Here is a 16,795-nt window from a genome sequence, read left to right as displayed (position 1 = left end):
AGGTCTGTTTACCATTGCTGACGAATCCATTTGAAAACAAATCTGCCTCATCAATATTCACTGTCCATGAAACATTATTTAACAAATCCGCACCAAATTTGTTTTCTTTTTATTTATATACAGTTTTCAACCTTGTTTCCTTTAATCTCATCCTGTAGGATGCTATTATATATGACCAGTGATTTTGACGATTTTATGTTCATGTATTTCATGTTTTTTCCTTTGGACCATGGGTTTGAAATTAAGTGTATTTAAGTGACCTGAAAGGTTCTATTAATCCTATTGTCATCAACATTACAATCTTTGTTTTATGGTAACAGTTAAGCCAAACTGTCCTCTCTCAAACTTCTGCAGCTTGATTCCTTTAAGCATGAATGCCTGGCTCCACATGGGACCCTCTATGTGTGTGTTAGTGCACGCATGTTCTATGTGGCCTGAGGTCAAAAAGAGGGTGTTTGCCATTCTAAAGGTACATCTTTGCTCTACTAAACTATTCATGGCCCCATTAAAGGTGCTAATGAGAGGGAGCATACATGTGTCCACACATACAAACACACCCTTTGTCACAGGTGTACTGCCCTTTCAAATAGTTTGGACCATTTACTCATTATCATGTAAGAGATAAGCAACAGTGCACTCTGGTGCATGGCTGGTTACTAGGCACATAGAAAATGATGTGTGTGTGTGTGTGTGTGTAGCTCATAGTATGCATCCTTTTTCCTCAGCTGCTGTAATTACCAGTGGAAGGACTAATTGTCATATTACGCAGGTAATACATTACATAGTAGTAAGGGTTTGTACTGGCACTAAAAGAAGTCCATTTTAAACAAGCAGAACTTGTTGTTGGAATGGCCCCAGTCAGCGCTATTTAATTTTGCACTATGGCCAACTTTGATCCCATTATTGATGAAGATACCAGTGAAACTAAGTTGTAATATGTCTGTCATGAAGCACCCAGTTCACACCTTAGATGCCTGACACAATGAAATAAACGTGCGTGTCTGCATCGTGTGGCCATAGTGTTGTTCAAGAACACAATGTGAGAAAAAGAAATTCAAGTATGAGCATGAATAAAGGGTGAAGCTCAAGGCAAATAATAGAGAAGTCAGCAACATTGTATTGAAAGCTAATACATCTATATCTGCCTTGTTTCTCTTTCAGGGTCTGTTCCAGCACTGTAGCAATGAGGCTGGCAGCCTGACATGTGCTAGCCTGCCTGAATAGGACTTCTAAAGACACAGGGCCATGGAGAATTGAGTCTTGGGGGCATGAATTGCATTCCTATCCACACAAGGACAAGCCAAGTGTTAGTGCACCTTTGAAAACAGACAAGGAGAGCAGCATCGAAATATTATGAAACGCCAAGGGCTGGGGCAATCAAATGCCTATTGATTTTAATGCGTCTCCAGTCAGAAATGATTTTCTGCAGCAAAATGGATGGAGGCTGGAAAAATGAGTGTTGAAGCCAGGTTTATGAGAGATTAAAGGCCCTCAGTGTAGTGTAGGCTCACACACACACGCGCACACACACATGCGTTTTGAGGGATGCTGTATGTTATTCACAGTCTGTTGGAGAAAGATTGAGAGACAGGAATCCACAGACGGAGGGAGGCAGAAATACAACGGCTACACTTGCTGCATTTACTGTACACACCCTGTTACGTGCTGTGTTGTGCACTCTGGTTTAGGTTTTATCCAGCTTCAACTGTTTACAGGCGCCTTTCATAATCATAGACTGAGTCTCAGCTGTTGCAACCGCTACCAGGTGCACCTTACTCTCTGACTGAGCCAGGTAACCTCTGATACAGGAAAAAAAATGTATGCGAGCAGCAATTCATGCAAGCCTACTGCCAATCCTGACAAATAACCTCAAGGAAGAACTATATAATTTCTCCTGGTTGATCTGGCTCGTATAATGTGCCTGTCTGTAGTTAAAGTACCACAAAACAAGCAAAGGATTTCCTAGTAACCATACTGTAACGTGTAAAAGGGGCAAAATAAAAGATTTACTTGCACATTAGTTGATCAACAGAAAATTCAGAAGTCACCTGTGGATTTTTTACTATTTCCAGCCTCTTTTTTTTTTTAGACTAAACGATTAACCGATTAATTTGAAAGATAATCAGTGTGACAGCTTAACATACTTTTAAGATCATCATTTCATCATCATTTTTAAAGCTGACATCAGTTGATACTTGCAGCATGCTGACAGATGGTATTTCAGTAGGTGCATGGATTATCAAAATCTGGTCATTTGAGCAGCATGGAGCGGCAGTCTCTATGCACATAAACAAAGCCGGAGAGCTAAAAACAGACTACGGTGAAGGGAGAGAAGGATGCGTGAGAGGTGGGAGGATGTCTGGTGTTGCGATTTCGATTTCTCACCTGGATCTCGATCTTTGCCCTGAAAAAAACACACAGAGACGGTTACACACTGAAACGGGCATATGCAGGTTAACAAACAAACGCATACAGACAGGAGTGTTTTAAATCTTTCTCCAGTGATTCTCAACTTCATTCATCAATTTCACCATCAGTAGCACACACAAATCACCGCCATGGCGAAAGAGTAACCTACATGCCCTTCTACTGCAGCCTTACAGCCTACTAAATCAATTATTAGCTACACTGCTTTGAGGTGAATTTGAAGTTAGGACACACAGCCTATGTGTGCTATGAATATACCCTCCTACTGCTGCACACACAGAATTAATATCTGAACTCAGCGCACTGTCTCCCCTATACGGACCACAAGCAGTGGGCCTGGCATGGATGACGTCTCATAACATATCAAAGTTGCATGCACTGACACCACATGAAAACTCCTGCGTGTCGCTCTGCAGCAAAAATTTTACAAAAGTTGCAGAGAATAGTTAAACTGGTGTGATCTTTACGGGCAAATACAGGTATTTATTTTTGGTGAGGGTGAATAACTGATATAGTCAATAGGACATTCTACAGTATTTCCACCCAAAAATATTACTACTGCTATTACTACGACTGTTTCTACCAGTGATACGAACAGTACAACACACTGTATTCATGCACACTTTTTGTGCGCATTGCACGAGAGCAGTTGGTCGAGTTTCTGCTTTTTCAAAAAAGTTTGGATTTTGCCTTTTGAATTTGTGTTTGGCACTTTTTGTGCAAAAGAACACGTCTCATTAGTTACTCTATCGAGCCTGACACCAGACATAATCGCCGGGCCATAGGGACACTTGTCCATGTCACCCCAGTTCCGTGTTTTTGCTGATGAGCTGAGATAAGTTGTGCAGTTTTAGCCACAGTTATTGGTATTCTACTTAAGTAAATCGTCGTAAACTCAGTCTAATTTCCTGCTTGGGGATGCTTGTGAGCATTGTAGCAGTGAAGCGCAAAGAGACAACTCGGGGTAAATCTGCAAAAACATTCTCGTTTCTCGCGTCAGGTAGGCTGCAGAAAGTTAAGTCAATTGGAGTCTCCTTGGCAAATAGCTGCAGGAGAGAGCAGTCTTCAAAGTGCAGCACAGCTTTGGAGGAGGCAAGCAGCAGACATAGACAGACAGTATACACATCAGCATGGACACACACACACACACACACACAAGCACAGCAACAGCTCACCTGAGTTCTGACGGAGCCGGGATCTGAAAGAAGTTTGAGAACAGGCATAGTGAATGACGGGTTAGCGGGTGCACGCAAACACTTGCACACACTCGTCGGTACAAGGCAACAGTCCCTCATTAGTGGAGAAGGCGGACGCTTGTGTCTGATCATGGTTCGCTTTGTTTTGCTGCGCTGCCACTACCTGACAGCCAGGATAGAGGAGGTAACGAGGCTGGGGGTGTGTGTGCGTGTGTGTGTGGAGGGGGGGGTAGACCTGAGGTTTTTGCTCCACCAGTTTCTTTCATTGGCTCCCTGAGGGATGGGTTACACCCCCTAGACACACACAAGCACACACCTTTGCACACACACACTCATACTCCTGTACCTGTACAAACAGAGCAACTGTATAAACACATACATACCTCCACACTCACACACATATGCTAGCTGTCAGACAGCCACAAATATATGTGCTGTACCTACAGTACCTGCACACACACACACACACACACACTTCTCTCAGCAGGCCTGTTGTTCCCCAAATGAACTTTGACCTGTTACGCAAACATCTGTCAAGGGAGCTGATAACAGAGACAAATGCTGGTAAACAAAGGCTTATCTCTGACACACACACACACACACATATAACCCTATACTATGAGCAGGAGTGCAAACCTGCTGGTGAATTAACAAAATCAGTTAATGCAAGCTTTGTTGTGGCTTTCTGAGAGTGTATTAGGTTCAATGTTGATCAGCAAAACCAAGAAGGAAGTAACAAATGAAAATGCCTCCCTTTACTGTAAACGAGTTGCTTTTTTGTACTTCCACTTTTAGGAGTTTCTGAAGTTTAAAAAACACTTGTATATGGTATATTTTCCTGTACCAGCAGAGGGTGAATACTGTGCAGAGTAATGAGAGTGGGAATTCAAACCGACATCCCGGCCTTCACCAGCTCTGCCGCCGCTGGTGTCGCCCAAATCTACTCAGGTACACACTGTGCCCAGGTGGGCCTGGCAGTGGCGTTATTGCCTCTGCGACCTGATAGCACCATGACAGATGCCAGGTCCAACAGGAGCTGGCAGCTTGCCACGGGGAATACAAACACACACAATTGCAGCATGCAGTGTTGCGGGTGCAGAGTGTGCAGGCTGTGCTTTCCTGGTTTTAAAAACAGCGAGTATGTGTGCTCTGAGAACACGAGCACGCATTTGCAAGACCTAAAAGAACTTCCACAAACAAAAAGTGTTTAGTTTTTTCACCTCTTTGCACTCTCTCTCTCTCTCACACACACACACACACGCTGGCACACATGTGCAGGGGACATGCTAAGCTGGTTTCTGAAGGCCTTCCTTTCATTCCACATGTCTGAAGTTTTCCCTCCATTTCTCTCAGAGCTGTCAGTGCTCCTGCACCGGGAGCTGAGTGACAGATACACAACAGGGGTATAATAAAAAAGTCAGGAGTTTCTTAAAACTCCTCAGTAAAACGACTATTAAGCTTTGGGGATCGGCACAATGACACACCGTGACATTGCCTTTAAGGTGTTCAGAAGTGTCAAAACCACCCAGGGAAGCAGGGGAGCTTTTGAATGAATATCTGCAATACTGATCCAATACTTGGAATGGGAGAAATAAGGGCACTTAAGTTTTTAGTTATTTCCAGCAAACCCTCTAATTCCCACAATTCCACTTGGTGCACTCTTTTTCAGAATGTCACTGTGTAGCTGTTTAATCACAGTGCAACAGCTCCACCTCATATCCATGATTAATCACGAGACACTTACACATCAGGTTTTATTCACCACTGTGTGTCATCTGTCATTATGCTCACACTGCTGTGAAAGTGCACTTGTGTTCATTTAATTACATTTTGTTCAGTGACAAGTTGTTAAGTGCAGAATTGCGGCAGATGTGACTGACAGGTTGTGCAACAAACTTGGAGACTTTGGTCACATTTGTGTGTAAAGCAATGGTGTCTTACCTGATTTTCCGCAGCAGCCGAAGCGGGCGAGGCATTCTTTATGGGCACCTAAACCACACTTTGAGCACAGGTAGCCTTGGTTAAAGATGCCCCTGCAGACAGAACGGGAGAAGTCACCACATGGATTGCCTGACAGTAAGCACACAGTAGTAAGAGTAAATTGCCGTAATGCTTATAAGGAAGTATGGATCCAAGTTGAAGCAAAAAGTCCGGCATGGCTAAAAATTGAAGCGCAACACTGAAATATCTCCACTATTATTGAATGAATTGCCATGAAATTTTATACTTTCAAGATTCCTAGATGATAAATCCTAATGACTTGTATTCATCTGCTGACTTTCCTCTCGTGCCACCATGAGCTTGACATTTGTGTCTTGAGTGAAATATCTCAACTACTTTTGGACGGATTGTCCTGAAATTTGGACAGAATTCTCGCCCCCCTCCGGATGCATTGCAATGACTTCTTGGACCCCTTAACATTTCATCTGGTGCCATCATTAGGCCAAATACCTGCAAAACTGATATTTCTAACAGCCTCAGTTGTGCTTTGTTTGGAGTGCTTATTAGCAGCTGTTGGCATGCCAACAAGCTCAACTAAGATCATGAACACATCATAACTGCTAAACATCAGCACGTTAGCTTTGACACCAGCCAGGATCTAATACTTTCTACCAAAGCCACATTAGGAGTGGTGGGTAGGTAACCAGAAGTCTGTATCAGCTCGTATCTAATAAATACTGACACATTCTGGTGAAAATGATGTGCACACACACATATGCACGCACAGACTGAAGCAGCAGTGTGCCGTTCTGTTTTGCATTTACATAACCATCTCAGAGGCCCTAATTAAAATGACATGAAAGGAAAGACTGCTCTGCTTCGCTCTCCAGCTAATTGTCTGTTTAACCTCTTTGAGAAAGCTAGCATGGAGTTGAAGTGCAGGTACACTATTATTATTTTTGCTCAGTTCAAAAGTACAGGGTGTGTGTTGCACTGGGGGAAGTGTGTCTGAACGTGTGAATTTACACCAGTAGGACAGCCCTGTTATGAAACCTTCACAATTCTTATGAAATCACATGAAAGGAAATATTTTGAAAAACTTCTACAAGACACTTGACTGAATATTTGTATGCACCGTGTTTCCTGACTACTGACACAGTGCGGTATCATAAAGCGTTACAAGTCTTCTGAGCGTGCTGCATTTTAGTTCCAGTGTAGTACACTAGATATTAGATTAGAGCAAACATTTTCTTAATGCTCTACACAGTGAATTTTTTTTTTTTTTTTTTTTGCTGTAGGTTTTACAAGATAATGTCATATATACATACATATATATATATATATATATGAAACTCACAGAGTAACACCTGACTCAGACTCATGTTTCATGTAGTCATTTAATATCTGTATCTGCCTGATATCTGACGTGTATCTGTCTTTTCAAGTTATCAAATTTTCTTCTGCAGGTACTGTAGAAGGACCAATCATTATTTAAAGGAAATCTGGAGAGACAATCAAGAAAATAGCAACATCCTAAAAGAAAATTAATATAACACGGCACTTGCTCTCTGAGACCTCCCCTGCATTATTCTTGTTTTTCTCATATCCTCAGAAAACTGTTGGTGAATTCAGCACCCGGCTCTGTATATTCACAGTGCAATAACCTTGTCCCCTTTCCCCATCCATCGCCTTGAAGAAGTGCTGAAGTGTGACAGACATTTTTCTTTGCCGTCCTCGCTAGGTGAAACCACTCAGTCGTTCCCGATGTGAGAAGGACCATGAGGCGCAGTCCTCTGGGTGCCAGTACCATTCAGCACATTCAAAAGAAACTTTGTGTTATGGAGGCACATGTGCAGAGGAAGAGAGGAGCTAAAGGAAAGTGACGAATAGATTGTTAGGGTACACTGGAGAGGAATAGGAGGAGTGGAGGTCTTTGAAAGGACTCCTGACAGTTGTTTGAAGGGAAAGGGTCCACGTCTCGTCCTCAGTCTTTATGTTTGACGGTAGCCTTGAAGAGATTTTGTGCTACTTCCACTGTGTGTGTGTGTGTGTGTGTGTGTGTGTGTGTGTGTGTGTGAATAATAACTGGCCTCTCACCTCAGCAGCATGTGGCAAGAGTTGCAGGAGGTGATCCTTTCAAAGGTGTGCATATGAAACTCGTGGAAGTTGTGGGTGGCGTTCTCAGGACGAATGTTGGATCTAAATAAGACATAACCCACAACAAACATCAGGTCCATGAAAGCTTACATTTAGAGGATATGAACTGGTGATACTGCACTGAAGTATCTCTGAGATGTCACTGTAAGTAGAGAGTAAACCAATCCTTCTAACTAAGAATAGCGTCAAACCCCAAACAGATAGCTGCTTTTACATATTTTAGCCAATCATCATTACTATTGCGCATGTCATTTCTACAAATTTGTTGATTCTTACATGATTCTCTTTCTTTAAATACAGTCCATTGATCAGTCATGTGTCTTACACATCACTATGACCAGGCATGTCTAAACTATTCCATAAAGGGCCGTGTGGCTGCAGGTTTTCATTCCACCCAATGCAGGGATCACTTAATTATCAGCTAAACTGAGATCAGCTGATTAACTGATTCCAGCCTGGTGTGCTCCTCCTTGGTTGGAACAAAAACCTGCAGCCACACGGCCCTTCATGGAATAGGTTTGACATGCCTGCTATAGATACTAAATATACGAGTGAACATTATCCTCACCCTTCACAGAGTAAAGGACCATAAATACAAAATATTTAACATAACAAACATCTTTTCAGGACATTCTTTTACTCACTGATGGGTTAAGATGAGAGATTGTATTTGAATATTCTGACAAGATGCCTGTACTATTATTAATTTGTATTTATGGTCATTTGTATTTTTCATTAAGTCTCATAAGTCTGGCATTTTTAAATGCCAGTGTGTGTGTGTGTGTGTGTGTGTGTGTGTGTGTGTGTGTATTGCACTAGTACTATGCACTGTTCTCTACCTTAATGCCCCTGAACACATCTTTTAGAAATAAGGGAAGAGGTAAGGCGCCCCACAGACCAAAAACTACTGGAAGAAGTTACCAATGAGCCCAAATCAGTTACCGTTTTCCAACAGCTTTGATGCAAACATACATTTCAAAGGAAAATTTAAAAAAAGACTAATAAAATAAAATAATTCAAAATTAAATAAAATGTTTTTCACTAATAATTGCAGCCAACAAACTCTCTTCCATGGCAATGGGAACATTTCACTGATACAGTTCTTTGAAGTGGGGAGGAGAGAATTGCAAGTAGACAGGCAAGGTCTGCTTGAAGTGAACACAGGAGCGTTCTTGGCCCCTTGGGACACAGATGCATGAGTGAGAGAGTGAGAGAGAGAGAGAGAGAGAGAGAGAGAGCTTGCCTGTAGCACAAGGCCTGTTTATTTCTCATTTAAGAGGTCTCCCTTTGTTATTCACTGCTTCAACAGCTTGACATGATGGCATTATTGCATAAGCTCTTTGCTTAATATGCTACTTTTGAAACTCAAATAATTAGTCAAACTGCGAGCGCAATGACACTTTCTCTGGAATATGGGACAAACAGCGGAGAGATGGAAGAAAGTGTCAAAGAAGAAACAGAGAACTTCAGTGGTGTCCTCTCCTCTGTACTGGGGTCAACCAATATATCCACTTTTTACTGAAGAAAACTCGCAGTCGCATGCCACCAACAAGAGAGCGGTTCCACTTTCGCCTTAAAAACAATCACATTGAAAGATAATGAATATGTTGCTCGGGCATGTTTATAACAAAAAAACACTAGAAACCCCCTGAGCTTCTTTTTTCTTTCGACTTGACTTTGAGAGGATGACTGGCCTCCTCCAGTTCCACTACATCTCTGTGTACTGAAGCTTTAAAAGCGTCCCGACACAACTCCGTACGGTCCAACCTTGCGCTGAGAGGTAGCCGCTTGAATTTTAAGTCCTCTAAATGGACTCGTATTGTATTTTGGAGTCTTCTTCTGACTTTCAAGGATGGAGCGCTCACTCACTGCTGTTTAGTTTGTCTTTTCTCTGCCGCTTTCTGTTCGTGGAGCAGCGTGTCGACCTCACCCCCTCGTGGCCGCTGAATCATAGTCGAGGAGCAAACAGTGCGTGGTTTGGAAATAAAGGCAGCACGTGAGAAAATCACTGTTCACAGATCAGCTATGAAGCACCGCTGTGGGAGCATGTGATCATGTGGTAACGCCTCTCTTTTCTCATAGGGCCTTAATTGGGCCCCAAAAGCCCCCGTTTTCTCACATCACAGCACGCTTCAGCTTCCGTCTTCACTTCCTGTTGCTATAGTTTGGAGCTTGAAAATATTTCACAGATTTTTCTTTTCTGTGCATTATTCCCTTTCTTTCTCATTTTTAATTTCGACATTTGCATTGTAATTGCACCTGCTCGAGGCCACCGCTGTGCTTAACTAATCGTCGCTGCTGTCACGTTTGCCTAACACACCGACTGGTGTCTCAGTTCAAACTGAAGGAGGCACAGAAGGACTGGGAGGACGATGGTATTGAACTATTCTTTGAACAAAAACATTATTTTGGGCATGAAAAATTTTAAGTTATATTTAAAGGAATGAAATACTTGATCCCACATTTCCCATAATGCAATTCAACAGCATCTTTTGTTAGAAGCTGCTATACTGCGCAAGCTGTCGATATCTTTCTGGTGCCAATTTCATAACCACTTCTTGGTCATGGTGAATGAAGCAACACTAATTTCTTTGAATTTCATGGTTTGAAATGAGAGAATTGAGTCCTGGCCCCCGACTGTACACCAAACACCAGTTTCATACAACAAGCTACATCTTCACAAACCTTCATGTGGTATAAAAAAAAAACAAATAAAGTTTCCACACATTTTTTGTCAGGTCTTGAATGAACTGTGCAGTTATTGCTGTTCTGTTCTACAGTTATGGTATACCAAATAAAATATGTCTGGCCTGTAGCGGCAACAACAGAACGGTGGGTAGAAGATCTTTGAGACAATTAGTCAGTCATTTGTCTTTCTTGGCTCGATAAGTGAAATACTACAGTTCCATTTGTCACTCTTGGCACCAGTCTGTCAGTCAGTTTGGATTCATTTGGATCCAGTTCAGGATGTAGACTGGTTGATGCAGTTTAACTACAAACATCTGACTCTGGCACTAAGTTTAATCAACTGTGTTCTTTGGATATATAGAGCTCAATGCTAATTAAACACTGTAAAATACTGGATTCAAAACGTTGATATTTTGACAATGCAAAATGGGCAACATGCATTTTTATAAATGCATTTTCAGACAGGCTCTGGTATTAAAACTAAGTGTGCAACTCGTAATCTGCTCATCTTTCTGTCACAGCCTCACGTCCCTCACAAATCATCGAGTAGCCTAACTTGAATAACAGGATGGGAAATGTGTGGGCTCTGATGCTGTGACAAAATGCAGCAGAGGCAAAAAAGGACACACTCTTATCGCACCGTCACGCATGAACGCACACACTCGCAGACAAAGCACACTCACATGGCCATGCCAAACTGCTCCAGCCACTTCTTTTTCAGCTCTTTGGTCTTGAAGAAGAATTCAAAGCCGCTCTGGCCCTGGTTGTGAGTGAGGTAGAATCCGTAGGACCACTGCAACGGCACAGAAAAACACACACACACACACACACATTTGAGACAGAAAATAAAACGACTGCGAATAAATAGATTGAGGGCTTGAGTGAAAGACAAATGGAGCAGGAGGGGGCATGAGCTGAAGGAGACAGGATGCGGGGAGACAGATGGAGACAAAGAGATGCAAAATGAAAGAGGGATGCCTCGGGGAGAGCAAACACAAAGGCTGAAGGGTTGGAGGGCGGCAGAGCTGACAGACAGAGACAAAACACAGAGGAAGAGCATGAAGGAGAAGAGGAAAATAGTGTGAGGTAGCTGTGCCATATAACTGCTGGGCATCAGACAGCATGCACAGACCCAAGTAGTGAGTGGGCCTGTAATCATCTACCATTACCCATTTCAAAGGCTAAATATTTGTCTATTAGCCTCTGTGTCAACACATGCCTCTGTTTTTCAGAAAGCCTCACTAAACAGATGCTTGTGAGATGCACTTTTTATGGCTCCTTGTTGTGATTTTGAACTTCTAGCACTCAGCTCTGAAGGCTAAAAACACGCCAAGCTCGCTGTGCTGTCAGGGAAGCTCATCTTTGCTATAGACAGAGAAGAGAAAAGGAAAGCAGCCCTCTACAGAGGCATTCCCAGTGGACACCAAGACTTGCGCTCAGCAAAGATATCTCTAGCTACCAATTTGTAAAGGGGAGGAGGAGGTGTTTGTCTGTCTTTCTGTCAGTTCAGATCTTTTTATGCTTGGTTTATCTTTGGCATTTAAAAGGAAGGATCACATATCCAGGCTGATAATATAAAGTGTTTCTGTATTGATCTTCTTAAAATATAATTAAGCTAAACCTTGCTCATGTCTTTCAGCGTGTGAGTCAATCTGCCTGAATGAACCCTGGTTATCTGAGGAATGGACATCAAACCTGCAAAAATATTTGGCCACCTGGGGGCAGCAGAAACAAGCTGTGAACGTAACACTGACATCAGGTTTTAAAGTTGATATGCACTTGTTAGAATACAGATTACACACACAGCAGATGCTGAACAACATGAGCATTCTCTCAGAGATGTCTTTTATGCCCGCTGGGCGATTGTTAATCTAATACTCACTCTCCTTTTAGCTCTGTTTTGGGTTCCACCTCAGCTGCTCAAAGCTCCACATGTTTGGGAGCTATAGCTACTATTTGTCGCAAACTTTGTCTGCTGTTTAGCGCTTGGTGCTGCAGGTCGTGTAGTGAAAACGGTGCTAGTTGTGGGCCAAAACCAAAGCAAAACACAGACGCTAAAATGCACCATTTAGCCGAGGACAACTGCAGAGTCGGGTGATCTGTTGGCTAGTCAATGTAAGCGACACCTTACACGTAACACATACTAATCTGATGTTTTGTTCATGTAAATATATTGATTACAGCAGCTTTTAAAGTTGAAATACCCATTTAACTTTTATGCCATCACTTCCTGCTGCAAAGGCTCAAACTGAACTGATGAAAAATGGCTTCATTCCAAAGGTTGCACAAACGTTTCCTATTGCTGTGTACATCACTTTCAGAGCGATGAGACTTTAAAGTTATTTGGTTTTAGCGCCATCTGACTTGCATGTAAATGTGATTATTTTGCCTCTGTGATGAAGGTTCTTATTGCTCCTTCCCTCAGACAGCCACTGTCATCTTTGACATTTCCATAATAAATGTGCAATCAAACAAACTGCATCATATCCATCATGTCAGAGGTGAATGACACTGAGGCAACTGAAAGTTTCATAAATAATAACTATATAAGCCCATATGGGTCTAAGCCTACTAATGTCTGCTATTTACAACATCATTATTGCCCAAATCATTGTTTCCTGGCACGCCGTGGATATCATTCCTCATTATGATTGGCAATATTTTTCACCATTTGGCACTTAGTATTCACTGTCTGTATGTGCGTGTGCGTGTGTGTGTGTGTGTGTGTATTCAGGCCCAAAGCGAGGTTTAATGATAACACCATCTGGGAGGAGGCAGACTGTTCTCGTCTAACAGTGTTTCAGTATTATGCTGCTAAATGAACGAGACAATGTAAAACATGTGCTGGAGCGAGCATGTACGAAATTATTTAAGACTCTTTTCTCTTGATGGTTTTGTTGTCTGTTTTATGAGCTGGAAAGATTTCGACAAGTTGTTCTTTTTAGGAGCACATTAGAGGATTCAGAGCACAAACGGCAGCAGTGAGTTAAAGAGTTTGGTACAGGTGCTTATAAAATACTGTCAAGAAGCAAGTTAGCTCAGATTTCACTCAATTTTATGAACGTGCGTTTATCTGATAAATTGTTATGGGTGCTCATTATGCTGAAGTAGCGCCGCTAATTGGTTTGTCAGGAATCCAACATGGTGTCTGAACTTTGCTGACTCACTCATAAAGAGGCAATAATGGACTCAACGGCGCAAGACTTCAATCCATTACAGCTGATTGGTTGTTATAGGAGATGCTTGTTTTCTTTTTATTGTACAGAATGTTCAGGAGCACATTCTGCTGTTATGTTTTTACTGTATATGACAGCATCAGAGAGAGCGAAATTAGAAAGAAGATGCTCGCTACATTGATCTAGTATTAGGATGGACACAGCCCTCTGAAATTCAGCATCATGAGAGGCTGTTTTACAGTAGGTGTTATAAAATCAGTGTAAATCACATCTTACAGTGGCTCATTGCTTTCTGGCAAAGCTGGTAACTCATAAGATTACAAGCTGAATGCTTTGAAGCTAATGACTTTTCTCTTTCACTCAATGAAATTAGTGTGATTTCAAAGCGATGCCACCAATCAGACCTGAGAAAATTAAGCTTCCTAATTAAGGTACATATGATAAAATTAGATGTGTGATTGACACTTTGTGACATATCTGAACCAAGACGTGTTACTGTAGAAACAAACCTACATGGCTGTCAGAATTACTGGGACATTTTTTCAGAGGGTTAAAATTCAGAGCCCACATTTTGATCTTAATTTTGTGTGCAGCACAATGAAGAATGTGAGTAATAAATGTGGTCTGCAAGTCTGGCAGGAAGAGAAAAAGCGACCCATTTTATTCCTTTCTGACTTCAGTTTGAGTTAATTGAGCCTAATTTTTCAGCATGTCTGAGGCAAAACATCACTGTGGCCTCGCCAAAAGCAGAATGGAGTTACTCTCTTGGAATCGAGGAGCTGTGTTGTTGCCACAAAAAAAAAAAAAAAAAAAATGAATAACAGATGTGCCAATATTGTTTGCAAGGTGACGGCCAAATCTGAAACTTGAAAAAACATCTGCCAAGTAGGGAGAATTCACCTGGGAGATCTACTCATGCAGTCTGGGGGGATCCAAACTTTACCATGTTGTGGCTTTCCTGTCAGGGAGGTGGGGATTTCAGGGAACTATGGGTTGAACCCAGATGCAGACACTAGGAGGGGCTGGTTCAAATAATAAAATTTATTAACCTAAAGGAAACCAAAATCCAAAACACAGGGAACAATGATAAACACCCACAAGGACAGACAGGCTTAAGGCAGGAAACGAAGACATCACAGGGAAACACTGAACAACTACAAAGGACATGGCACAGCTGATGGACAAAGACAACTCAAACACAAGAAACATGGCTAAAGGGTTCAGGGAAAAACTATAACATTCAATAACACATGAAACACACTAGGTACTATGGAGAACTCTAACAAGAGACATGGCATGGGAAGGAAACATAGACCTGTTCTAGAAAACACTTACATGGACTGTGACATGGCTAGAGACAGAGACAAGACTAGAAACAGACCTACATGGACTGTGGCAAGGCTAGTGAACATAGACAACACTAAAGACGCTGACAAACATCCGCAAGAACGCAGCAAAGACAAGAACAAAGACAAACCAAGGAAACACTCATATGAAACATGGCACGGACATGAACAAAGACAACACAAAGGAAAACACTTACTACTGGGCATATGTCAAAGACAAGGGTTCTCAGGCAATGGCGGGTAACGTAGACAACAACCTGACAAAGACTGGGGGGAAGACACGACTTAAATACACAAGGAAGGACCACTAATGAAACACAGGTGAAACACATCAGACAATCACAAGGGCGGGAAAACACAGGAAGTAAAGCAAACGAAGAAACATAACATGAACCTTCAAAATAAAACATGACGTGACAAAAACACACCAAAGAAAACCTTCAACATAAATCAGACGTGGCAAGCACGGATCATGACATTTCCGTAATAAAATTATACCAGATCAGTGACCTAATGAGTAGTTTTGTTATTTTTCTGATTAAATACTGTGCTGGAATCCATTTCTATAATTTAATCCATCTATAAATCTCAATGATGCGGCTGTAAATATATTCCCACACGTGTTATGTTTCCTGACTTTTCCTGTTTGTAATACAGCTCTCTCTACACCATGACTGCTGATAATCACTCAAACACTAGACCTGTCTTGAGGTGGAGATTTACACAGGTGTAACTAATAACATTAGTTAATTGTGGCTGTAATCGATGCCTTAGTGACAGCTAAATATAACAGCGCCATGTCTATGAAGATTCTGCGTTACCAAGGAAACAGAGCCGTCGCTAATGTTGTCTGTCGCACCTGCGCTTTATAAGGTTAAAATGTGTGGAGAGAAAAAAGTCAGTCATGGTGATTGATGTCAAAACTGAAATCACTCTGCCGCACATCTGTATTCTTGTCAAGGTAAAAAAAAAAAAGTTGATGCTTAAACCGGTTCTAAAAGAATTCCTCCAACTTGCATGCATCACATCCAACTCTCTGGTCGGAGATAGCCGAGAGTCAGCTCCTTTAGGATGGGGACAGGGCTGAGGCTCAATAGAAACCTGAACCGTGAGTGTGCTGACCTTTCGGTTCTCCTTGTCCGACGTGGGGTTGTTGGTGATCTTGAAGAGGTGCAGGTCGATCACTTCTTTCATCTCATAGTTGTCTCCTCGACGCTTGCACACGATCACCGCTGCATCGAAAAGGAAGATGTGCCTGCGGCCCGGTAATTATTTATGACGTCATGATAGTAAAGGAAATTGGATTTATTATTCACTATTACCCTGCTATTGCCTGGATATCTGTGTGGTCACAACTAAATACCTTTGTTACCTAAAAATTGACTTTAAAAAAGGTATGACTGGGCGCCTCTTCAATTCCTGTGATGGCCTTACAGATATGGAGCGCCACAAGCTCAAACTCAGCTTGTCTGTTAGTTTAACATACAGCAGACAGTTCATCATGGTAGGTGAATCATCCTAACCCTAACCCCCCTAAAGAAGAAGACTAACAATCTAAGTTAGTAAGTTAAGGTAGCATTGTACTTGACCCACAAGAGTTTAGTCTGCTGGTGAGACAAAAAAAAATGTATTACTGGTGGGTTGTCCTTCATGACACAAGCATCAGCTAAATGCCAAAAACGTGACATGCATCATGTATTTATTGATGGTAATTCAGCAGCAACTATTCACTTGATTTTGTTCTTCACTTACAGGACACACAGACTTCGTTTCTAACAGCATGTCGTCTTAAAGTTGTGTATTCTCTGGCACTTTTCCAACCACAACACCTGATTCTCATGAAGCCGCAGCCTGTCAGTCAGTG

The 16,795-nt window shown here is 41.9% G+C and overlaps 1 protein-coding gene across 1 annotated transcript in view; it reads right to left on the bottom strand.

The window, feature by feature from the left end:
* LOC121624302 (guanine nucleotide exchange factor VAV3) overlaps positions 1-16,795 on the bottom strand; it is an 89,661-nt gene that overhangs the window by 20,836 nt on the left and 52,030 nt on the right. The window contains exons 14-19 of the mRNA XM_041961959.1: positions 16,054-16,186; positions 11,093-11,202; positions 7,662-7,763; positions 5,565-5,656; positions 3,603-3,625; positions 2,386-2,404 (exon numbers count right to left, since the gene is read on the bottom strand). Of these exons, the coding sequence (XP_041817893.1) occupies positions 2,386-2,404; positions 3,603-3,625; positions 5,565-5,656; positions 7,662-7,763; positions 11,093-11,202; positions 16,054-16,186 (479 nt within the window). The remainder of the gene's footprint in view (positions 1-2,385; positions 2,405-3,602; positions 3,626-5,564; positions 5,657-7,661; positions 7,764-11,092; positions 11,203-16,053; positions 16,187-16,795) is intronic.

The sequence above is a fragment of the Chelmon rostratus genome, chromosome 20 (assembly GCF_017976325.1).
Source record: "Chelmon rostratus isolate fCheRos1 chromosome 20, fCheRos1.pri, whole genome shotgun sequence".
NCBI classification, from domain to species: domain Eukaryota; kingdom Metazoa; phylum Chordata; class Actinopteri; order Chaetodontiformes; family Chaetodontidae; genus Chelmon; species Chelmon rostratus.
This window is presented reverse-complemented; position numbering and strand designations above follow the sequence as displayed.